This window comes from Callorhinus ursinus, unplaced genomic scaffold (assembly GCF_003265705.2).
Source record: "Callorhinus ursinus isolate GAN/ISIS: 27379988/994484 unplaced genomic scaffold, GSC_fseal_2.0 scaffold63, whole genome shotgun sequence".
NCBI lineage: Eukaryota > Metazoa > Chordata > Mammalia > Carnivora > Otariidae > Callorhinus > Callorhinus ursinus.
Window position 1 is genome coordinate 5228160 of NW_027397125.1, and position 20697 is coordinate 5248856.

The 20697-nt window shown below is 40.3% G+C and overlaps 1 protein-coding gene across 13 annotated transcripts in view; it reads left to right on the top strand.

The window, feature by feature from the left end:
* NEBL (nebulette) overlaps positions 1–20697 on the top strand; it is a 340529-nt gene that overhangs the window by 288966 nt on the left and 30866 nt on the right. For 11 of the 13 annotated variants that reach the window (XM_073885609.1, XM_073885613.1, XM_073885607.1 and 8 more), the window contains 10 exons: positions 3509–3619; positions 3787–3897; positions 6876–6980; positions 8902–8994; positions 11666–11758; positions 14103–14195; positions 15507–15599; positions 17147–17239; positions 18479–18583; positions 19608–19779. In XM_073885609.1, coding sequence (XP_073741710.1) covers positions 3509–3619; positions 3787–3897; positions 6876–6980; positions 8902–8994; positions 11666–11758; positions 14103–14195; positions 15507–15599; positions 17147–17239; positions 18479–18583; positions 19608–19779 — 1069 coding nt within the window. The remainder of the gene's footprint in view (positions 1–3508; positions 3620–3786; positions 3898–6875; positions 6981–8901; positions 8995–11665; positions 11759–14102; positions 14196–15506; positions 15600–17146; positions 17240–18478; positions 18584–19607; positions 19780–20697) is intronic. The other 2 variants (XM_073885617.1, XM_025891866.2) reach the window with 1 other exon arrangement.

The window sequence follows — 20697 nt, forward strand, 5'->3', positions numbered from 1 at the left end:
AAAATATGACTCTAAAAATGAAAAATAAAAAATTTTTTTTTTTTTAAAAAAAGAGATTGATAAGATGTTGGTTGAAAAAGGGAAAAAGAAAAAGAAAAAAAAACAGTTAACAAAAATTAACTTTGATGAACTAATGAATCATGGTAAAAAAAAGCCATGAATTCTATGTGCAGTATTCCCCTAGCGCTGGAGTTCTCCCGTTCTCCTTGATCGGTAAACTTGGTCTTGGCTTGCTGGCTGTTCGTGCTGATCTTCTGGGGGAGGGGCCTGTTGCTGTGGTTTCCAAATGTCTTTGCCGGAGGCTGAATTGCCCCGCCCTTGTCGGTTCGTGCTAAGCAAGCTGCTCGGGTTTGATCTCAGGAGCTTTTGTTCCCTGCAAGCTCTCGGTACAGCTTTGGAGGACCAGGGCAAAAATGGTGGCCTCCCAATCTCCACCCGGGGGAGCTGAGAACTTGGGGCCCCGCTCCTCAGTGCGCCCCCAGAGAAAAGCAGTCACTCCCTTGTCCCCGGTCTCCGGCCGCACTCCGTGCTCACCCGGCCTGTGACCGAGCATTTCTATCTCTGGCACCCGACCCCGTGTGGAGTCTCCAAACCCAGCAGATCCCTGCGGTGTGCTCCCGCGCCGCTCCTCCCTGGGGGAGGAAGGGGAGTCTCCCCGGCTCTGCCACTTGTTGGGTCCCTGCTGGAGGAGCAGAGGCCCGACTGGGCCGCGGATCACAGTTTATGGCAACCCCGAGCTGAGAGCCCGCGCCTCAGCTCCGTCTCTGCAGCCGGCTTCCCCGCTCCGATGCCTGGGAGCTCTGGCGCACTCAGGCTCCCCCAGTCTTTCTGTGACCCCAAGGGTCCTGAGACCCCACTGTCCCGCGAGGGTTCCACCCCCGCTTAGCCACTGGAGCGACGTCCCTCAGCGGAGCCGACTTCTAAAAGGTCTGATTTTGTGCTCCGCGGCTCTAGCACTTGCCAGAAGCGGCCGACAGAGGCCCCCTCCCCCGCCGTCTATCCTCCCGAATATCGCCTCGGATTCACTTCTCCGCACGTCCTACCTTCCAGTAAGTGGTCGCTTCTCTGTTCAGAGAGTTGTTGCTACTCTCCTCTTTGATCTCCTGTTGAGTTCGTAGGTGTTCAGAATGGTTTGATCCCTAACCAGCTGAATTTCTGAGACCAGACGAAATCTAGGTCTCCTACTCCTCCGCCATCTTGCTCCGCCCCCCTAAAATATTTCTTATTATGAGGAGGGGGCAGTGTTAGTTCAAGTTACTGGCTTGGAGTAAGGGGGTTGGGAGTGAGGGATTCGAGGCTGGAGGAGAGCCTTCGAAATCATCCTGAGGGGTGAAGCCAAAAGAAGGCATCCTTTCCCTGGGGAGAACAATGTGGAAAGAATATAAATTTTGCATTTCACACTTTTTCCTAAGAACAGGCTTCTAAGACATATTCCTTTCATGAAACGTTGGAATGTCATGTCTTTCCTTGGAATGGTATGGATTTGTTTTATTCAACGATATGCTGCTTTCAATTTCTGTACCTTAGGACTGTATACTAGTTCCTGAGAAGCTAGGGGAAGGAAAGGCCTAGGGGAGTCCGCTGCCCTCTGGTTATATGTACATTACAATTATGGCCAGGCCATTATCTTTGCAATCCAAAGTTCTCATTTGTATGTAATCCTAGCCATGTCCCATTTTGCCCAATTGATAGGCTCACACATCCATTTCAACCAAACTTTGGGACTTTGCTATAGTTCAAGGCTTAACTTTTCAAAGAAATTAATGTGGTATATACTGTTGCGTGAATCGCTCCCAATAGTTAAACCCTCCAGAACCTAGGGAATTAACCATGTGACTTTCTTTAGCCAATAGGATATTAGCAAACACGACTCCCGCAGAGCCTCCAAAACCCTCGTGTATTGGGGCTTGCCTTCTTGGAGTCTAGGTGCCATCATGTTGTTTTAAACCTTCAAAGTTTTAGGGTGTTTTATTATGCATTAGTATGTAAATGATGTAACTAGTGTCCTACCTAGTCTATTTATGTGCTTGAGGACGCTTTTAGATTTCAACATTCATATTGCAAAATTAAATGACATACTTCTACCCAGGAACCTTGGTGGCTGTCTATGATCAGTGCCTCACTTTCTACATACATTGTCCTTCAAATGATGTGCTTTGTTTGGGGGCCTTAAAGAGGCTTACTAGAGATTTTTTTTTTTTTATACACACATAGTAATAATGGAGTATTGTGATTTTGAAAGTTAAATGCTATTACTTAAACTGTATTCAGGAAAGTGAAACTGAGACTCTAAGTCAGTGAAAATAAACAGAGTTATGAGTAGAAGATAGGAAAAAATATAATATTTCTCAGAGACTGAGATCTTTGTTTATACCTTTTAAAATTTAGGATATCACAAATAAGCAGGCCAACATATACGCCATTGCAGGGAATCTACAAATCTAGATTATGTCACATCTAAAGTATGTCAACACAAGAGGAAATAACTGTTTTAGAAGAAATGTAATTAGATACAGTCAATAGTTTTTTTAATCTTGTAATAAAATTTTTCATTGAAGAATACATACACACTGAAAAGTATACAACTTAAGTGTACAGCCTGCTCAATTTTTTATGATCAATTTTAAAATGTGATGAGTCTCAGAGACATGTTGTGTGTGGGTAATTATGACTGTTTTGTAAGTAACACATAATTCAATTCAGGCTGCTCAAAACAAGCAGATAATTTATTGTTCTTAGAACCGAACAGTAGAGGAAGCCCTAGGCTCGGCTTGCTCTGGGGCTCAGACAATGTGATTTGAGTTTCAGTTTCTCTCTTCAGTTCTCAGGCAGGCTTTCTTCTATTTGCAAAGAGGCTCATAGCAGCTCCTGGAGCTCCTTCCTTCTCCATCCATGTCTAGAAGGAAAGGGAAAGCTTCTTGATATCTTGTGTGGAAAAAGAATCCTACTCATCCCTGGAGAAAACCAGAAGGACCGGGGATGGGGTATAATGGGTTATGTAAACCCAACAGGACCCGCGGCCTTGGGCCAGTCTCACCCGAGTGGAATGGTCTAGCATGGGGGAGCTGTGAGTTGCCCAGTGGCAAATCAGGGGCTGTTGGGGGTGGGGGCAAGAGTGGTTGCATTCCAAGGAAGCAACCAGCAACAGTCATTCACTACAGAGCAAAAAGTGACAGTTTTACAATGACCTTTTACTGATATTCATCAAATGAGTTATATGTTAACCAATAACTGATCAATTTTATTGTACTGAAATAGAAAAACTTCCCCCTTGGCTAACTGTGTTTTCTTTCTTAATTCAGGTTAGTAGATAGAAGCCTTCTGATGACTTGTGACTAAGTCACTTTGAGCCATGTTCCTCCCACAAGTTTTAAAACTCTTCCTAGTTTTATAGAAATAAGAGAAGTAAGAGTCCAAGACCACAATCCTGATGTGAAAATGCCATCACAGTTGTCAACAGTTTTTCACGTTCTTGTGGAGCCCTCATTGCATGTTTTGTTTTCTCCAGAAAGACTATAAGAGAGATCTGGAGACTGAAATAAAAGGGAAGGGCATGCTGGTGGGTCCAGACACTCTTGATATCCAGAGAGCCAAGAAAGCATCGGAAATGGCCAGCCAGGTGAGAAACCCACAGGATGCAAAGTTTACAACAGACACAATGAACTGTGTTTAGAAAAAGTATAAATGGCGTTTTTGCACGCGTGGCCTTGAGAGTCAAACACATACATATCTGCATTGCTATGGGAGGCTAAGCAAAGCTCTGAAGGTTATTTTCTGTTCTTTTAGAAAGAATACAAGAAAGACTTGGAAAATGAAATTAAGGGGAAAGGAATGCAAGTGAGCATGGACATCCCGGACATACTGCGAGCCAAGAGGGCATCTGAGATCTATAGCCAGGTTGGTAGGGAGTGAAGATGCTCAGAATACTGTTTTCTGATCTCCAGTCACCATGTGCTTTGTGTGTCTCTAAGACTGATATTTTTTGGAGGGCACTGTATTCAAAGTCAGTGCACTCTATTCTAGGAGCTATTGGTCAAACTTGATTAATCTCACTAATGAAAGGGACAGTTGCTGTCAATTCAATGGCTGTTTATTGAGTGTCTGATCTCTCCTGTTTGAGTCCAATGACACTGTGATCTTTTTTATTTTTAGTTTTTGACTCTAGTGCACACTTGAGTCCAGTGCTCACACTACAGAAAAGAGATTACAAATGACTTTGTCTTTTAACCCTCTCATCATGAATATTATCCTTAAAATAATCAGCGCCAACAAACAGTGAATAAAACTGCACAAGGTAGAAGGTGAAATTGAGTATTAACTAAAAATTAAGAGAAGAACTGTCTTCTTGGTAAAATTTAATTTACCAAGTGGACCGGTCACACATCCTCTAGAAAGACCTGTACAAAAAAAGCTCTAGAAAAGTTGGATATGGACATAACCACAAAATAATATATTTAATGGAAGAAGTTGTTGATAAAATCTGAACTGGGCAAAAAATTCGTTAGTGAATATTGTCTTTGCTATAAAATTTACAAGGAAAAGAAGGAATCCCAACAGAAAAAAAAATAGTAAAGGGGAATGAGAAAATTAAAAGTGTTATAGAAAATTGACCAAGGAATTACATTTGATTAATGGGATTTATGATGAAAATAATTTTCAACAAAATCTGACCACATTTGTTAAAATTCCCATTAAAACATAAGCAGTATCCGAACATCTCCTAGTTCCAAACAGTGTATCCAGATGACAGAGGCACATGTCAAAGGAGTTATCTGCTTCTCAGCCTCCTCAGATGACCCAGCTGTTGGGATGGTCCTGAAGTGCATGTTCCTCTGTCCTCAGTATCTCATGGTGCCACCTGAACTTGGAGAAGTTGGCTCTAACTATATCAAGTGACTGAAATTATTGATAAGTACATAAAATAGGTAAATGGTCATACGAGTCAGTGGAGAAAAGTTACTGTCTCAAAAATGCCAATCTCATTCATTAGTTCAGTAAATACTTTCTGAGCACCCACTTTCATGCAAAATTAGACATGGTTTTGCCCTTGGGGAACTAATCTAATAGTTTAATAATCAAATAATCACACAAATACAGTATTACAAACCGTGATACATGCGCCCAAAAGGTAAAGGCTTCCCAGAGGAAGTGATGCCTGAATTGTCAGTATTCCTGCCTTAACTTCACAGTGTTGCTTTGTTTGTGTGTGACAGAAGGATACATCTAACTTCAAGGAATTTTAATTATATAGGATACAATGGAATTCTTATGAGATTGTAATGGTGCTGTGTTGAGTCTCAACACGAACAATAATTACTTTCCTAACAAGCATCAGTACGCCATAATGGTTAACTTCACTGACTTTGGACCCAGAGGGCCTGGGTTAAATCCAAGCTCTGACACTTCTTAGCTAGTGTCTCAGTTTCTCCATCTGTAAGAGGGGATAGTAATACTATCTGCTTGTGGGATTGATTCAATGAGTTAATGTCAAACCATACCTACAACTATGTAAATGTGGGTACTCGTCAAAGATATGGCCCAGATTGTATTGGAGCTTATAGTAATATATTTGAAAATTGAGATTTTAATCTCAACTACGGAAATACTAGTATCTTTTCATTATCAAATGTATCTTCTTCTGAAGCAGGAAACAAAGCATGAATTCAGAAGTGTAGAAATAGTGGATATTGAGAGCCAGGTTACTTGCAGGAGCTATAGGACTACTTTGAACAGGGGCTGGGGCTGCTCATGAGAGGGTAGGTTTCTTCTGGGTTCTGGTCACCAGTTCCAACGCATGTATGTGGAGGCTTCCCCATACCAACGAGCAATTCTCGGACATCAGCAAGGGATTGGAGAATTCAACTCAACTCAGGCACTGTCTACTGGAAGCCAACACTAAGTTCTACAGGTTAGGGGTCTCAGTCCTACAGGATGCTTCTCCTCCCCTCTTCAGATGCCAGTTGCAAGCTCAGTTTGTCACCTGTGCTTTTGGCCAACAGCCTATAGATCAGAGGTTCCCAGGACCCCCTCTGTGGGTCTGATTCATTTGCTAGAGCAGCTCACAGAACTTAAATAGATTGGCAGTTTATTATAAAAGGATATAACTCAGGAACAGCCAGATGGAAGAGAGGCATAGGGCAAGGTATTAGAGAGGGCACAGAGCTTCCAAGCCCTCTCCGGGTTCATTCACAATTTCCCCCAAATCTCCCTAGGTTCACCAACCCGGAAGCTCTCTGAACCCTTTCCTTTTGGGTTTTTATGGAGGCTTCATTACATAGACATGATTGATCAACTCATTGGCTATTGGTGATTGATTCAGCCTCCAGCTCCTCTCCCCTTCCCAGATGTTGGGGGTTGGGACTGGAAGTCCAACCCTTTAATCACTTGTTTGGTTCCCCTGGCAACCAGTCCCATCCTTAAGTGTGGTCCAAAAATCGCTTCATTAACATAACAAAAGATATTCTTTCCGCTCTCATCACAGGAAATTCTGAGGGTTTTGGGAACTCTGTGCCAGAAGTAGGGACAAAGACCAAATATAAACTTCTTATTGTAAGTTACAACATCACAAGTTTCTAAACTTAGAGTGGCACAGAGGCCATGCCCTCCAGAGGCCTTTGAATGGACTAGGGTGGGACCCATTGCCTGAGAAGAGGCAAGCTTGCTTCTCTGGGCTATTTGCTTACTCTGTTTGCTTATTCTCTTTATTTTTGCTGTCACATCAACAACTGCTTTGAATTATAAGATATAATTTATGATGATATGAGCCATGTGGAATGGGAGAGTTGGAAGCAGCATCATTTTCTGTCTCTCATACACACACACACACACACACACACACACACTTTCAGATTCATATGAACTGTTTCTATTTTTAGAAAAAGTATAAAGACGAAGCAGAAAAGATGCTTTCTAACTATAGTTCTGTGGCAGATACTCCTGAAATTCAGAGAATCAAGACAACTCAACAGAACATTAGTGCGGTGAGTAGCCATTACTGCTTTTCAGTGGCCACCTGGAAATTTTGTTTCTGGAAGGAGGGCCTTTTTCCTCATTGTCTGATTGCTTGTTGCATTGTTTGACTTTTCTGTCAAATGTATTATCTTTCCTTCTTTAAAAAATAGTAAGTTCTGTTAAAGAACCAAAATTCAGTCAATTTAAAGATCTAATTGGCTTGATTCAATAATTCATGAATCAGGCAGTATCCCCTCTAACAAATTTGAGGATGATCAGTAGAGATGTACAAAATATAAGGCTCTGATAGGCAGAAACTGGCAGGACAAGGAAGTTATTAGCAAGAGAAAAGATAGGATTGCTTCAGACAAGGTCACGTTCCCTTAGGGAAAAAGGTGGGGGCCTACCATGCAGATTACCTCTCTAGTGCTGATCAGGAAATTCCAGACTGATTGGTTTAAAATTCCACTCTTGGGAGAGGCTGAAACTGCAATTAGGTTAGGTATTAAGTCTTGATGGGGCTTAACATGAGTGACTCCATTTTGGGCACTTTGTTTCTCTTTAATAGTACCAAATGTTCTTACAAGGTATAATTTATCATGATTGTTTTGGAATTACAATTTCAAATTTTCTTCTGTGGTACAAGCAAGAGTTCTTTTTAACTGAAATTTAAAATTTTAATTAGGAAAGAGATCTTAATCTTCCACACAGATTTTACTTCAGAGATGAGAATAATCCTATAATGTGATTTCCTTCCTGGTCACTGATTTGCAATGATAATGTATTTAGAGATTTACTATCTTGTAACCGATTCCTAAACTTTTATATTTTTATTTTGAGGAATAGGAATTGTATCAGCAAGCATTAATTAAGGGATAGGGTCTATGTTTAATGGATATATAAACCTGAATTCTAAGATTATAAAAATTGACCATACAGCCAATATTTTTATGTACAACTAGCTCATTAGTCACTTAGTAGTTAAGTAAATGTCTCATCAAAATATAAATTCTATTAAGTCTGAGGACTTTCAGAATATTTTCTACTTTGTAATAAATTGGTAAACTCTAAACCTCAATGTGTGCTAGTCAGGTACCTCTAGGGCCTTCAAATCAGGTGTGCTAAGAAATGGAAAAGTCTGGCTGGAAGGGAAGATCAGGGGAAAAAAGCTGTTTCCACCTGTTTCTCCTGTGATTCCATGGTCTTCTAGATTTTTTGTCTTGTGGAAGAAAACATCTCTGAGGCCATACTCTCCCAACCCCCATTAGGGCCCACTGAATTACCAAATCTTAACAGAGGGAATAGTTCTCATATGCCTTTTTTATAATTATTCTACCATTTGGTAAAACATTTTGTTTCTTTGTTTTGCTTTGTCTTTGAAAGGGGTGGATTGTTGGTAGGAGTGGAGAGACATGTGGGAAGGTTAATGTAGCAGAGACGGGAAATAGACTGAATAAACTTTTGATATTGGTGATAGAGCCAGAATTTTCTTTGAAGAGAATGAAGGCATCTTTGTGTTTGGAGAATAGCACTTGCTTAAAATTTCATGCCGTTTTTGAATTAAATGATACTGCTTAGTAAGCTTTTCTAAAATGTGCTTTGATTTTTCTCAAACACACATGTGATATGTGTTTGTATTTGAAGAAAGAAACTCTGGTTTGCCCACTTAAATTCTTAGACCAAATAATCTGCAGCCACGTCAGCTACCACACATGCCCTAGAAGAGGTATTGGGCATTACTGGTGGGATGCTATGGAATGTGAGACTCAAATGGGACATTTATTCTCATAATGGATTATTTAATTGATTGATATAACCTGTTACTCATAAATAGAAGCTGTATTCACATTACTTGAGAACCTGAGAAATTGTCTTTCTTTTATAAGAATCTGATCTAGGACCTGAATTCCAATAAGCTTATAGTTATTCTTTCCTTCTCTTATAATAAAGGTATTTTATAAGGAAGAAGTAGGAGCTGGCATGGCAGTAAAATATACTCCAGAGACTGAACGAGCGAAGAAAAATCAGCAGAATATTAGTTCAGTAAGTGCTCTATAGCATTAATTATCCTTTCCAAAAGCAAGCATAAACTAGATAAATGTTTTTAGTTCTTTGCTAAACTGGTTGCTTTTTCTTTTATTCTTCACTTTGTTAAAATGCTATTTCATCAAGTATCAAAAGTCTCACTTTCAGAAGGAAAACTGTAGCCTTGTTCCCCTTGAAGCTAAAGCAGTGTTTCATCTTGATATATCATAGTGCACGACAGATAGATCACTTTAATAGTCCAGTAATGAAATCTAGGATTAGATTTCATGTTTTGAACAGAATTTTAACTGTATTAAATTTTTTCAGAGAAAAGATAAATTTTAGTACCTCTCCACAACTTGGTGGAAAGAAATTTTACCCTGCAGAATGATTTAAGGCCCTTAGTACATCTCTTTGGTGGCTGAAGGGAAGGTTTCAGAGGCCCTGTTTGCTTTCTACTTCTTCCAGCTTTCAGCAAAGCAAAAACATGCACCTTCACTATAATTTGTAATATAACTTAGCCTCCAACTCCCTTTGAGCTTAGGGGGGAAGGGTAGAGGAGGCGCTTACTGTTATAGGTAAGAACTTTTCCATTCAGTATTTGACATTTACAATGGAGACTGGCCAGGAATTCTTCCATGGATATGGAGTGTATTTAGTTTCTTCTTGAGGAAGTCGTAAAGGTTCTTTCCTGAAATCCCCTTCTTGACCTTTCTCTTCACCTTCACTCTTGGAGGCAGAGCCTTTAAGTAATTCAAGTAGAACATCTCCGGTTAGATGTATCTGTCAGGATAGTTATGTGGTGTTCTAGAATAGGAGTGTGCATGGGCTTTTGTGGAGAAAGAGTAGGAAAGGCAAGGTAATGCTGCAGTAAAGCATACTTCGAAAAATCTGCAGACTACTAGTGTAATAAAATTTCTGTAGCATGAATGAAACTGTCTCCGGAAGAAAGCATGAGGAGAAGGAGGTTACGGTTAGGGTGTGCAAATGTGTTCTGATCCACTATGGCAAGAGCCTGTGTCCAGCCATGCTGGGGTCCGGTGGGGGAACTTAGTTTGGCAGAGAAGGATAAAATGTTTCCTTCACTTTCCAGTGATCATATTTGAAATGTCCCCATCAGTGTACTGAAATACAGTGTTATAAATGTTCTGTAGTATGCAATTCCATTGCCTACAGTAAAATGACTGTGCCATTTTGATTAGTTTAGAGTCGTATGAGAAACACAAATGTTCATCTTTAATCACGTTTAGCTGCTCACCCGAGGAAAGTCACGCAAAGTAGTATGTTATATCATTTCTTTTTCCAACGTTCCACTGCCTCTTCCAGCAAACAATAAATGCGTTGTTCTGTATCTCTATACGGTTGGGCCATGAATTCCTGCTTAGTATTCAAATGGAAAGTTGCCCTTTCAAGATTAGCCAGATCTGTCAAACCAAGATATGATTCTCTAACATTTAAAGATCTCGACATTTTCCACCTCCGATGTACAAGCCTTTTAGCTATTAGCTTTCCCTGTTAAGAACTATTTTTGAATCTTATTTAGAGGTGGTCTTTCTCAGTGTATTGTCAATTTAACTGTTTCGGATCTGGACTCATAGTGCCATTGTTACTCATATTAAATCTAAGGCTACTAGGACATAGATACGTAGGTTACCATTTCTTTGTCACTGTCAGCATGGATTTCAGCCTTAATCATTTAAATATTAACAAGTGATTTCTAAAAACCTGGTTTATGTAGATTTAAGTCTTTGCTAAATTTCAACATGTGCCTCTTAGGTCTTGCCTGCATTTGCTACATATAAATATTTATGTGTATCCTTTTTCTTAAATCTAATCTTCCATGAATTTTAGACATATTAAAATACCACCTGATCCGATGGCATTACTAATCATTTCATAAGTTTAAAGAGCTGTTTCTTGTCTCATGCATAACCGTGTGCTGGCATTACCATTTTTGTCTGGTTGATCTTCCTCTAAGTAGATTTGAAGGAAGAGCTTTTGAATAAAGTGGGTGCCAGTATATAGGCTGGATTTGTATAACATGATCCTGACTTCCTGCCACCGGGCCTTCGTTAGAGATCAGGGGCCTTGGCCTCTGCTTTTTTGTACATTTCCTTCCACCTTCCTCTTTTTCTTCTTTGGTTGTGGCCACTTTTTTTTTTTTCCTTATTCTGGATCATTTGTGTGCTCTCACCCAGACAAGCAGTCTTCCCAAGACTCTGTAGCTAACACAGTTTGGCCTTTGCCTTTAAATCCATGGTACATTTAAACTCACACATTAATGAGTAGAAACTGCTTTTTGGCTAAAAACTTAAAAGTTATTATATCACTTACGATGATTTCTAAGGTTTTTTGTGTCTTTGCCTAATGATAAAATTTATTTTCATAAGCAACATTTGCTTATTTTAATTAAGTAACTCCTATGGTGATAGCTAGGTGAATAGATATGAGTTCATTTGCACTTTAGGATAAAGGAATCCTGAAAGCAACATCCCATAAAATAAAAATTTGTGTTCCCACTGAAGGAAAATTACTGTTGGAGTCTAAAAAATTCAACTGTGTAATAGTTACGAATGCAGGATTCTTACCTATCTTTTAAACCTCTCGTTGAATTAAAACCCACATTGCTTTTGTTTGTTTGTTTTGTTTTTAATCATTTACCACCTTGTTTTTTAAATACGTAATGCAGGTAAAATACAAAGAAGAGATGAATCAGGCAACGGCCATTTCCGATCCTCCAGAGCTAAAGAGAGCTAAAGAAAACCAGAAGAACATCAGCAATGTGTGATCATATTTCTTTGAGTACCATTTTCTATTCTACTGAATGGCAGTAGGCAATGAGGGTGTGGTACTTTTACGGGTGAAGTCCCAGGACGATGCACACTGTTGTAGGAGGCCAGTTCCTAAAAGGTGGGGCTAAGAATCCCCCCATCTTTAGGCTGAACTAGCATGACACCTCCTGTGTGCATTTATCCATCAAAGGACATGTTACTGAATGCCTGCTCTGTTCTTAATCTGGGGAAATTCAAAGCTGAGTGCGACATCTCCAGGTCTCTAGGAGAAACAGACATGGGAATAAATACCTATTATGCATGAAATGCTATCACAATAATTAATATTTACTGACTGTTTACTATGCTTGTGGAGTACATTACATTCAGTGTCTCCTTTAATGATAAGTAATGATTCCTTTTGCAAAGTGCTGTGGAAATGCAGAGAAAGAAGGCAATGTCCGTGAGAGAGAGAGAAAGACCCTCGGAGGAAGAGTAACATTTGAGTTAGATCTTGAAGGATTAATAAAAGTTGGGGTGGATTTTGTGAGGAAGCTTCTTCCTGGCAGAGCAAACCGAATTTGTTCAGGGTCCAAGTCCCGGTCAAGGAAGGGAAGGTTTAGTGTGATGAGTGCGTGGGGTAAAAGGTGGCAAGGACCTGATGGTGCAGAGAGAAGTTGTAATTTGGGCCCTAAGGAAGCAAGTCGGGAGTCCCACTGTTTCCCAAAGTGTGGTTCACGTATATAGGTGGCAGGTGCTCCGCCCGTGAGCAGGCCTTGGTTTAGGGATTAAATTGTTTTAATGTGTCCCTTTTTCTAAAAGAATAGGTTAGTAGTTTTCAGTGTGTCAGAGAAACATAACACCTCCTTAAAATAACTTTATTTGCAAATAATAGTGAGTTAATTTAATGAAAGGCTAATATTGGCAATCATAGCACTCTTGATAGCCGGCCTGGCATACGGCCAGGGATGTGCACACAGTAGAAACTGGGACCATACTGGAGTCGCAGGAAGAATGTGGACCCGGGTCTGCTGGCTGGATCTCAGCTCCAGCCCTTACCTGCTGTATAACTTTTACAAACCACCCGCCTCTCCCAGCCTGAACTTCCTTACCTATGAAACAGGGACGAGGGTATTAAGTGAGATCTTGCTTGGAGAGCACTTAACATGTTTGTGAATGGATGAAAACAAGACAGGAAGAGTCGCCAATATCAGCTTTACGTCCCCAAACTTACATCCACTGCCAAGTGGCTCCAACAGTTTCTCCACATCTGTCATGCGATCAGCAGATTTTTCCCCCTCCCAGCGGTAGAGATTACACTGGACCTTTTCTCACTTTAACTAAGACCATTCATTATCCCGGACACAGAATCTGCCCAAACTCTCAACTACATGTCACAGCACAAAGAAAGGTGCCCACTGAGGAAAGCAGCCCCCCGGAGGGGGCCTGACTCTTCGTCATTTATTTCCCAGCTGATCAAACTTCTCTTCGCTGTCATGTTCGCGGCTGAGGGTGTGCAGCTCAAGTCCATTTTATCTGCAGGCCCCTCAGGTCTTGTGATATCTCGCAAGAAAAACAAATTCCCTTCCACTAAATTTAAATTCCAGGAAATCATTAAGCTGTGGAGTTCCTCATCATAGGATTTTAACCTCCAGTTTTACTTTTTGCCTGTCCAAAATTCATTGGATGGACATGCCATTCTGTTTCTTTGTGCTGGATGCTCATTTATTTCCTGGGGTGTTGTGGAATTGCTGGAAAACTGACCACAAATGTTGGGGTCTGATCCTCCCAGCCAAAAAAGAGAACCTCTTATGCAGTAGGTAAGGCAAATTTCCATAATGCTAGTCAGAGGACAGGCCTGTCATTGTGGGAACTTTGTAGAGAAGGGAAACTTTGAGGTTCAGGGGCGTTTCCATAGTGACAGTCTGTCACGAAGGTGCAAGCATGGGACTGGGGCAGCCCTCGTTGCTATGATAAGAATGTACACTTTTTATTGTTAAGTATAAAATAGTAATTTGATAGTGTTGCTTTAGTGCTATGAAGAAATGGATTCACAGAAGGCGTAATTTCTTATTACTGATAACAACCAAACTCAGGCCACCGTTACATAACACAATTCGAAGGAGCACCGCCAAAAGGTGGCATTCAAAACATGTGGACAAGAAGGACCTCGGAGTCTGGGATGAGTGTAATGGAGACGTCTATTAGCGATACATAGTTCACTTTGCAATCCTAATGAAGCTTTTAACTAATGGATACTTTGTAGCCGCGTGGCATTTCCTTTTAGTCTGTTCTGGAGGATGGGTGCATACCTCTTTTGCATAACTCCACACTGTCTTGCACCTTGTCTTGCAGCTCCAGTACAAAGAGCAGTGCCACAAAGCCACGCCGGTGAGCGTCACACCGGAGATGGAGAGGGTGAGGAGAAACCAGGAGCAACTGAGTACGGCAAGTGGTTCTGTGTTCTCTTCTGTTGGCAAGCGTTACGCATTTTTATTCTTCACGGTGCTCTCTGAAAAGCTTAAGCCCTCCATGGGCTGGATGCTCCTTTTCATGGTCACGTGCTCAAGGGCATGCCCTTTGGTTCTCTCCTGCGACCCAGGAAATGTGGGACTGTCTTGCTATAATTTAGCCATGGTGGTTTATTCAAGAAATCTTCAGTAAGCACCCCAATCTGCCAGGCATTCCACTGGCAGACAAAGATGGGTGGGAGCTGGTTTCCTATCCTCATGGACCTCATAGTTGAGTAGGTAAATCTCTACTTTCAGGGAAGGACCTGGAGAGAAGTGGGTCTGTTGTCAATTTGAGAAAAAAAAAATTATCTGTTAGAATAGAACAAAAGAAGACTCGGCTTGGCTGGGGTTCGAAGACATAAGGTCAGGGCAGGGAACCTATAGATAAAATGGAAAACATTAGTCAATCATCAGTAATCTATTGCTAATAAAGCAATGAGAGTTCACAATCAGGAGGTACCTCTGATAGGGCTCCTGTGCTCAGTGCTTTATATGAAGCCATGAGGTCGGCACAATTTATTTTTCTGGTTTGCAGGTGCAGAAAACTGATTCTTGGGGAGGTCAGAGGACATGCCAGGAACCTATAGTGTGAAAGGCAGACCTGGGATTTGAACCCAGGCCTCCCTCAATTCAGAAAGCCCTTTCAAAGGTGCCCCCTACTAGTTATTTTTCCCATTTTTTGGACCCTTTCATGGAACTTTTACCAAAATAAATAATAGCCTTCTTCTTCCTCAACAGGGAATTTTGAAAGGCTTTAAAATTTGAGTGTGAGTTCTTCCAGGTGGAGGAGAAAAATCAGGCTGAATACTGCTTTATTCTTATAACACCCCCAGAATGTGGTAGGAGCCAGGAATCTTTAGCTTCTTTTGAAAGCCTCAGGTCAGAATGAGAGTAAATGGCCTTCCCTGGGCTTCCCCGGTAACCTTGCTATGGTTCTCTTGGAGTGACTTCATTCCCTTGTTTCTCTCATATTTCCATGGCTTTTAGTTATGGAATTTGCAATTAGCTTCGGTATTGGACAGCAAAGTATGTATCGAAAAATCATTGTAAAGAAGCACAGCTGACATTTTGTGCTTGCCACGTCAGAAGAATCAGGATCCAGGTGTAGATATGAACTGAAAGGTGGCTGCCTAACTACAGTGGGGGAAAACGTGTAAAGATAGGGTCAATTTTGAGGTTCCTCCTCTGCGGTGTGTCAGGGGAGACCGTTCTACCCTCTATTAAAATTCTCCCTTATCCTCCGCAGGTAAAATACAAAGGAGAAATTAAACAGGCAACGGCCATTTCTGATCCACCAGAGCTGAAGAGAGCTAAGGAAAACCAGAAGAACATCAGCAATGTGTGACCTTAGTAGCCTTTTTTTCTTATGATAGCAAATGTATTATCAACATGTCAATGAAGGGATTGTGTTGATAACATTTTCATAACCTTGTGTTGACAATTCTGCTCTCCATGGACGGCCAGTTGACTTGAAAGGTTGCAGGGTCTGAGGTGTGGTGGGTACAGCCAGGCATTCTCTGCTCTAGCATTCCTAGTGACCGCCAGCACGATTTTTGTCTATCCATCACTGGGTGTCCCTCTCATCTTGTCTGCATGTTTCCAGTTACCGTGGTTCCCCTAAGGGATGCAGCGGTAGCTTCTAGCATCTTGGCCCTTCAGATAAGCTTTCCTACTGCCTTTCCTACTAGTATGTGTTCTTGTTCATTAGCCTGTCCTGTCCCATCACCCACTCCCAGCTACTGTCGCTTTATTTTTGGGCGATGTCTTGGGGGCAATTATGAAGTGTGCATGCCTGAAGAGATCACGTGGGATGGGACCCACGGGGGCTGTCAGTTTTTACTCAGGCACCAACTCCTGGCCTATTCTTAATCCCCTTCTGTTTCTGTAATCCATGGCTGTAGTTGACTGAGAGAATCCTTTTTTGAAGTCATTAACATATAGATTGGGTTCTCTGGAAGAGGAAACCTGGAAATCTATTAGGTTCAAAGAAATCTTTTATTCCTCAAAATTTTAAAGTCTTACGAGCAGATTATAAGACAAAGGCAGGCCATTTTTTGGCACTTTGCCTCACAACTGTGTTTTGGAGAAGTAGATGCTCAACTTTTCCTGATATATGTAGAATCACGGTTGACATAACTTCATTAATCTCAGAAAGGAACATGGTTACTGAGAAGGAGAATAGAGTAGTGGGAAGCATGCTGGCCTGTTTGTGGATGACGTTGGTCACTATTTAGGCATCTTTACAAAAGTTCTGCTGACGTTGGTCACTATTTAGGCATCTTTTCAAAAGTTCTGCTGCAGTTAATTACTGACAAACCGTAGCAGTACATGGGTAGGAGTACCTTTAAGTAATATCCACGAAGACATTTCTTCTCCTATTCCTTTGTGATACAATGCTTCTGACAGCTTTACTGATGGTATGCCCATATATTTGAGTACATTCGCAGTGACTCCATTCCCAGGGATTCATGCTACGGGATGAATGAAACTAGATTGATTTAAAATGCAAGCATTTTAAGTATGGTTAGCCCTCTAGATAGCATTCTCTTTTTTCATAGTTCCCTTTTCTTGGCTAGCTCTTTATTTATTTATTTTTTATTTTTATTTTTTAAAGATTTTATTTATTTATTTGACAGAGAGAGCAAGAGAGCAGAAGCAGAGGGAGTAGCAGAGGGAGAAGGAGAAGCACGCTCCCCACTGAACAGGGAGCCCCATGCAGGGCTCGATCCCAGGACCCTGGGATCATGACCTGAGCTGAAGGCAGATGCTTAATGGACTGAGCCACCCAGGCACCTGTTGGCTAGCTCTTTAAAATAGCTACTGTGAGACTCCTATTTAGTTGAATTGATTCACAGTCCTCTTATTTTTTATTCTCTGAAATGATAGGTTTATTATAAAGGTCAACTGGGAAAAGCTACAGCTTTAAGTGTAACTCCTGAAATGGAAAGAGTGAAGAAGAACCAAGAAAATATTAGTTCGGCAAGTGGTTTTATTCGTTTTGGTCTGTTATAAAGGATGCATCCGTTATTATTTACTTGCAGTCCTGTTTTTTTTTTCTTGTGAAAATAAAATGTATTTTCAAGCAACATTTGTGATACACGCAGTAAGTACATGTGTTATTTCAGATGACTTCCATTGCAAAACTTGATGTTATCCTGCAACCCTTCATTGCTATTTCCAGATGTGACCAATGGTTACATTCAAAGCTTAGTTTTAAACTATATCATGCTTATTTAAACAGTGATTCATGTTATTTTAGCCAGTGTCTTTGAAAGTGGTAAAGTCTTTGATGCGGAAGTTAAATAAGTGTCATTTTGCAGATGTATTTCACTGACTGTGGATTGTCAAATGTTCTCAGCAAAACAAAATCAGAAATGACTCGTTACTCCAGAGTAAGATGTAGAGGAAAAAAAAATCTTTCAATGCATTGAATACAGAATTCAGTTACTCATTAAAGTCCCGTGTGCACCTCATTGTCTTATTTGGATAGTACACTTTCTCTTAGTAAGTATCAGGGCTTTAGTTCCAAATTGCACATATGTGCTCAGGTCCTCAGTAATGGCCATCCTGATGTCATGCATAACCAGCTTCATGAACAGCAGTGTTCTGCTGGTCAGCCGTCAAGAAGAACTTTCTTATGCCTGGGAATCAGCACTTAGGTTTAACAGTTTATAGCTTTCCAGTGGCATTTCTGCCCAGAGATGCTGACTGTATTTGACATAAACTACCTTTAAGCTGTGGCTGCTTACAAGGAAATTCGATTTGATACTCCTTGCTTCTTATCCTCTACGGCGGGGAAAAAAAAGAAAAGGAAATAGAGGGATGCTTGGGCTTGGTATGCATTCTTCAACAGTGTTACGGTGGAAAATGGGGAAATCCTAGAAACAGGAAAATACATTTAGCCTTCATTTGGTTTGGATTTTTCCTATTTAATTTAAGTGTGATAACCACTTTTCCTGACTACATTGTTAGTGGATCTTGGTCATTCACACATCTGTTCTCAAAGACAGTCTTTGCTGTAGCTTTTCAAGGTGAACTTTGAGAGTAAAATTTTAGATGTTACCCTAGAATGGTAGGTAATTCACTGAAGAACTTCACGGGGAAAGAATTTGTGAATATGTTGGATGTGTTTCACTCATTTGGAAAGTTTGAAAGCTACATAATATTTTTTCTTATAATTGTCTTATTGTTAAGTACATTCTACTATTTACTTTGCAGGTAAAATATACCCAGGACCATAAACAGATGAAAGGTAGACCAAGTCTGATTTTAGATACACCTGGTCTGAGATATGTCAAAGAAGCACAAAATCATATTTCAATGGTAGGGTACAACCAGCTCCTTCTTCTCATGACTAAAACATACTAAGGAATGGCCCCACCAAGTGTACTGACGGCGTCGTTCACCATTAATCTGGATAACTAACAAAGCATGAATACAAAACAAAATGTGGTTGGGCCCATCCTTTTGGGGGGACTTTCTAATCACACTGGAATGTAATGGACATATTTAGTCTAATAAAGTAATTTTTCTCAGTGATATTTTGGGTGTGTTTTTATTTCTAACATGACTACTATAAATGCGTTTTATGAAAAACATTTGCTTGGACTTCTTTTCAGTTAATTTTAAGACAGAGTTTGGTATGTTTACATGTTGCAAAGAATATAAAAAATGTGTGTGTTTTTTAAAGCAGTTTCATGAGATACAATTTATATGTGATAAGGTTTACTCATTTAAAGTGTACAATTCAGTGGTCTATAGTAAAATTTACAGATCCAGTATCAGAACATGAAAAAAGTGTACGTTTTAAGTATATATGTCCATTTTTGTAATAATATACAAAAATTATATATGTAATTATTTGTAACTCTCAATCTAATTTTAAATAATACTGTTTTCTTGGATAATTGTGTGGAAATAACATATCATTTTAATACCTATTAAAGGTTCAAAGATAGAAAATGAATTGGTACTTAAGTTAGTACATTTTAGGGAATCACCAGGATTAAAAAAAATATATATATATCTTTTAAACCTTCTCCCTGATATACTACACTGGTTTATATATAAAAGAGCTGCTAACCATAATGATGAAAAACATTGTGAAAGTATCAGTGCTTGATATCTGATGCTAGGACGCTGACATTTCAGACACTATTTTTGGAGTACTTGAAAAAGATACATATATGTGGAAAATAATCTACGTGCAGTTGAATCTAGATGCAGTTGATTCTAGAAACATATATGTGGAAAATAATCTAGATGCAGTTGCCATATCAAAATTTTGTGAGGTATGTAATAATCAGGAAATTCCAGTTTGAGTTAATGTTGTTTTTCCTTTTTTCAGGTAAAATATCATGAAGATTTTGAAAAGACAAAGGGAAGGGGCTTTACTCCTGTTGTAGATGACCCCGTGACGGAGCGAGTGAGGAAGAACACCCAAGTGGTCAGCGATGCGGCCTACAAAGGAGTCCATCCTCACATCGTGGAGATGGACAGGAGACCTGGAATCATTGTCGGTAAGCTGATGGTCTTTCTCTGCAGGCCCACACAGTCAAAAAGATTGTCCTTGGCCTAGACTCCTCCTCAAGTGTTTGATGTGGTGCCCAACTGAAAATGAACCACAGGCTAAGTGCTACTGCTGGTGCCAAGTTGAATGGGATCCATGGTACTTGCCGGGTTATCAGTGCCAATCCTTTCTATTATTGGACGTTCTCTGTCTTTAATAAACTTTCTAGCCTTAAGAGTGTTCTTACTTGTTAAGCAAAGAAGCAGCCCAAATATCAGACGTGAGTGATAACAAAGGTTGAACAATTATTTTGTTTTCCTTTCGCTTATGTGTTTGATCAATGCACTGTACTGCAGACATTGTCTATATGGGGGACAGAAATAACAGAAATAATCTCATTTTGGTCCTTTTACCACAAATAAAAGTGCCAGAGAGATTCTGATGGTATTCCATAATATGAATAGCTTATGTTTTTTTGAATATTATCTCTGAATGGGGATAATCGGGAGCTGTCTACAAGCACCATAAGTCTGAGACAAAGGAAACTTTTCACTGTTCTTTTTCTCATCTGTCTGGGGACATCCTAGGAACGTAGTATTGAATGGCGGCTGAGACAGCAGTGATCATCCCAGAGTCCTAGGCAGGGCTAGAAAAACAATTATTGACTTTTCAATACATATCAGTGACCCATACTTCTAAATGACTATTGTCGGTATTTTTGTAGCTAGTCCGATCCTAAAGCTCAGATAATATTTTTGGGAATCATTCCACATGCTCATCCATAATCTTCACAGGGAAGAGTTTAGTTTTTGGAACTAGTGAAAGGCCGTTTAGAGGTGGGCTGGGTGAGGGAAGTGTGTATCTGACTGGGTAATGTCTTAATGTAAAGCAACGGTACTGAGGTCAAGGCTCTAAGTTCCTTGAATGA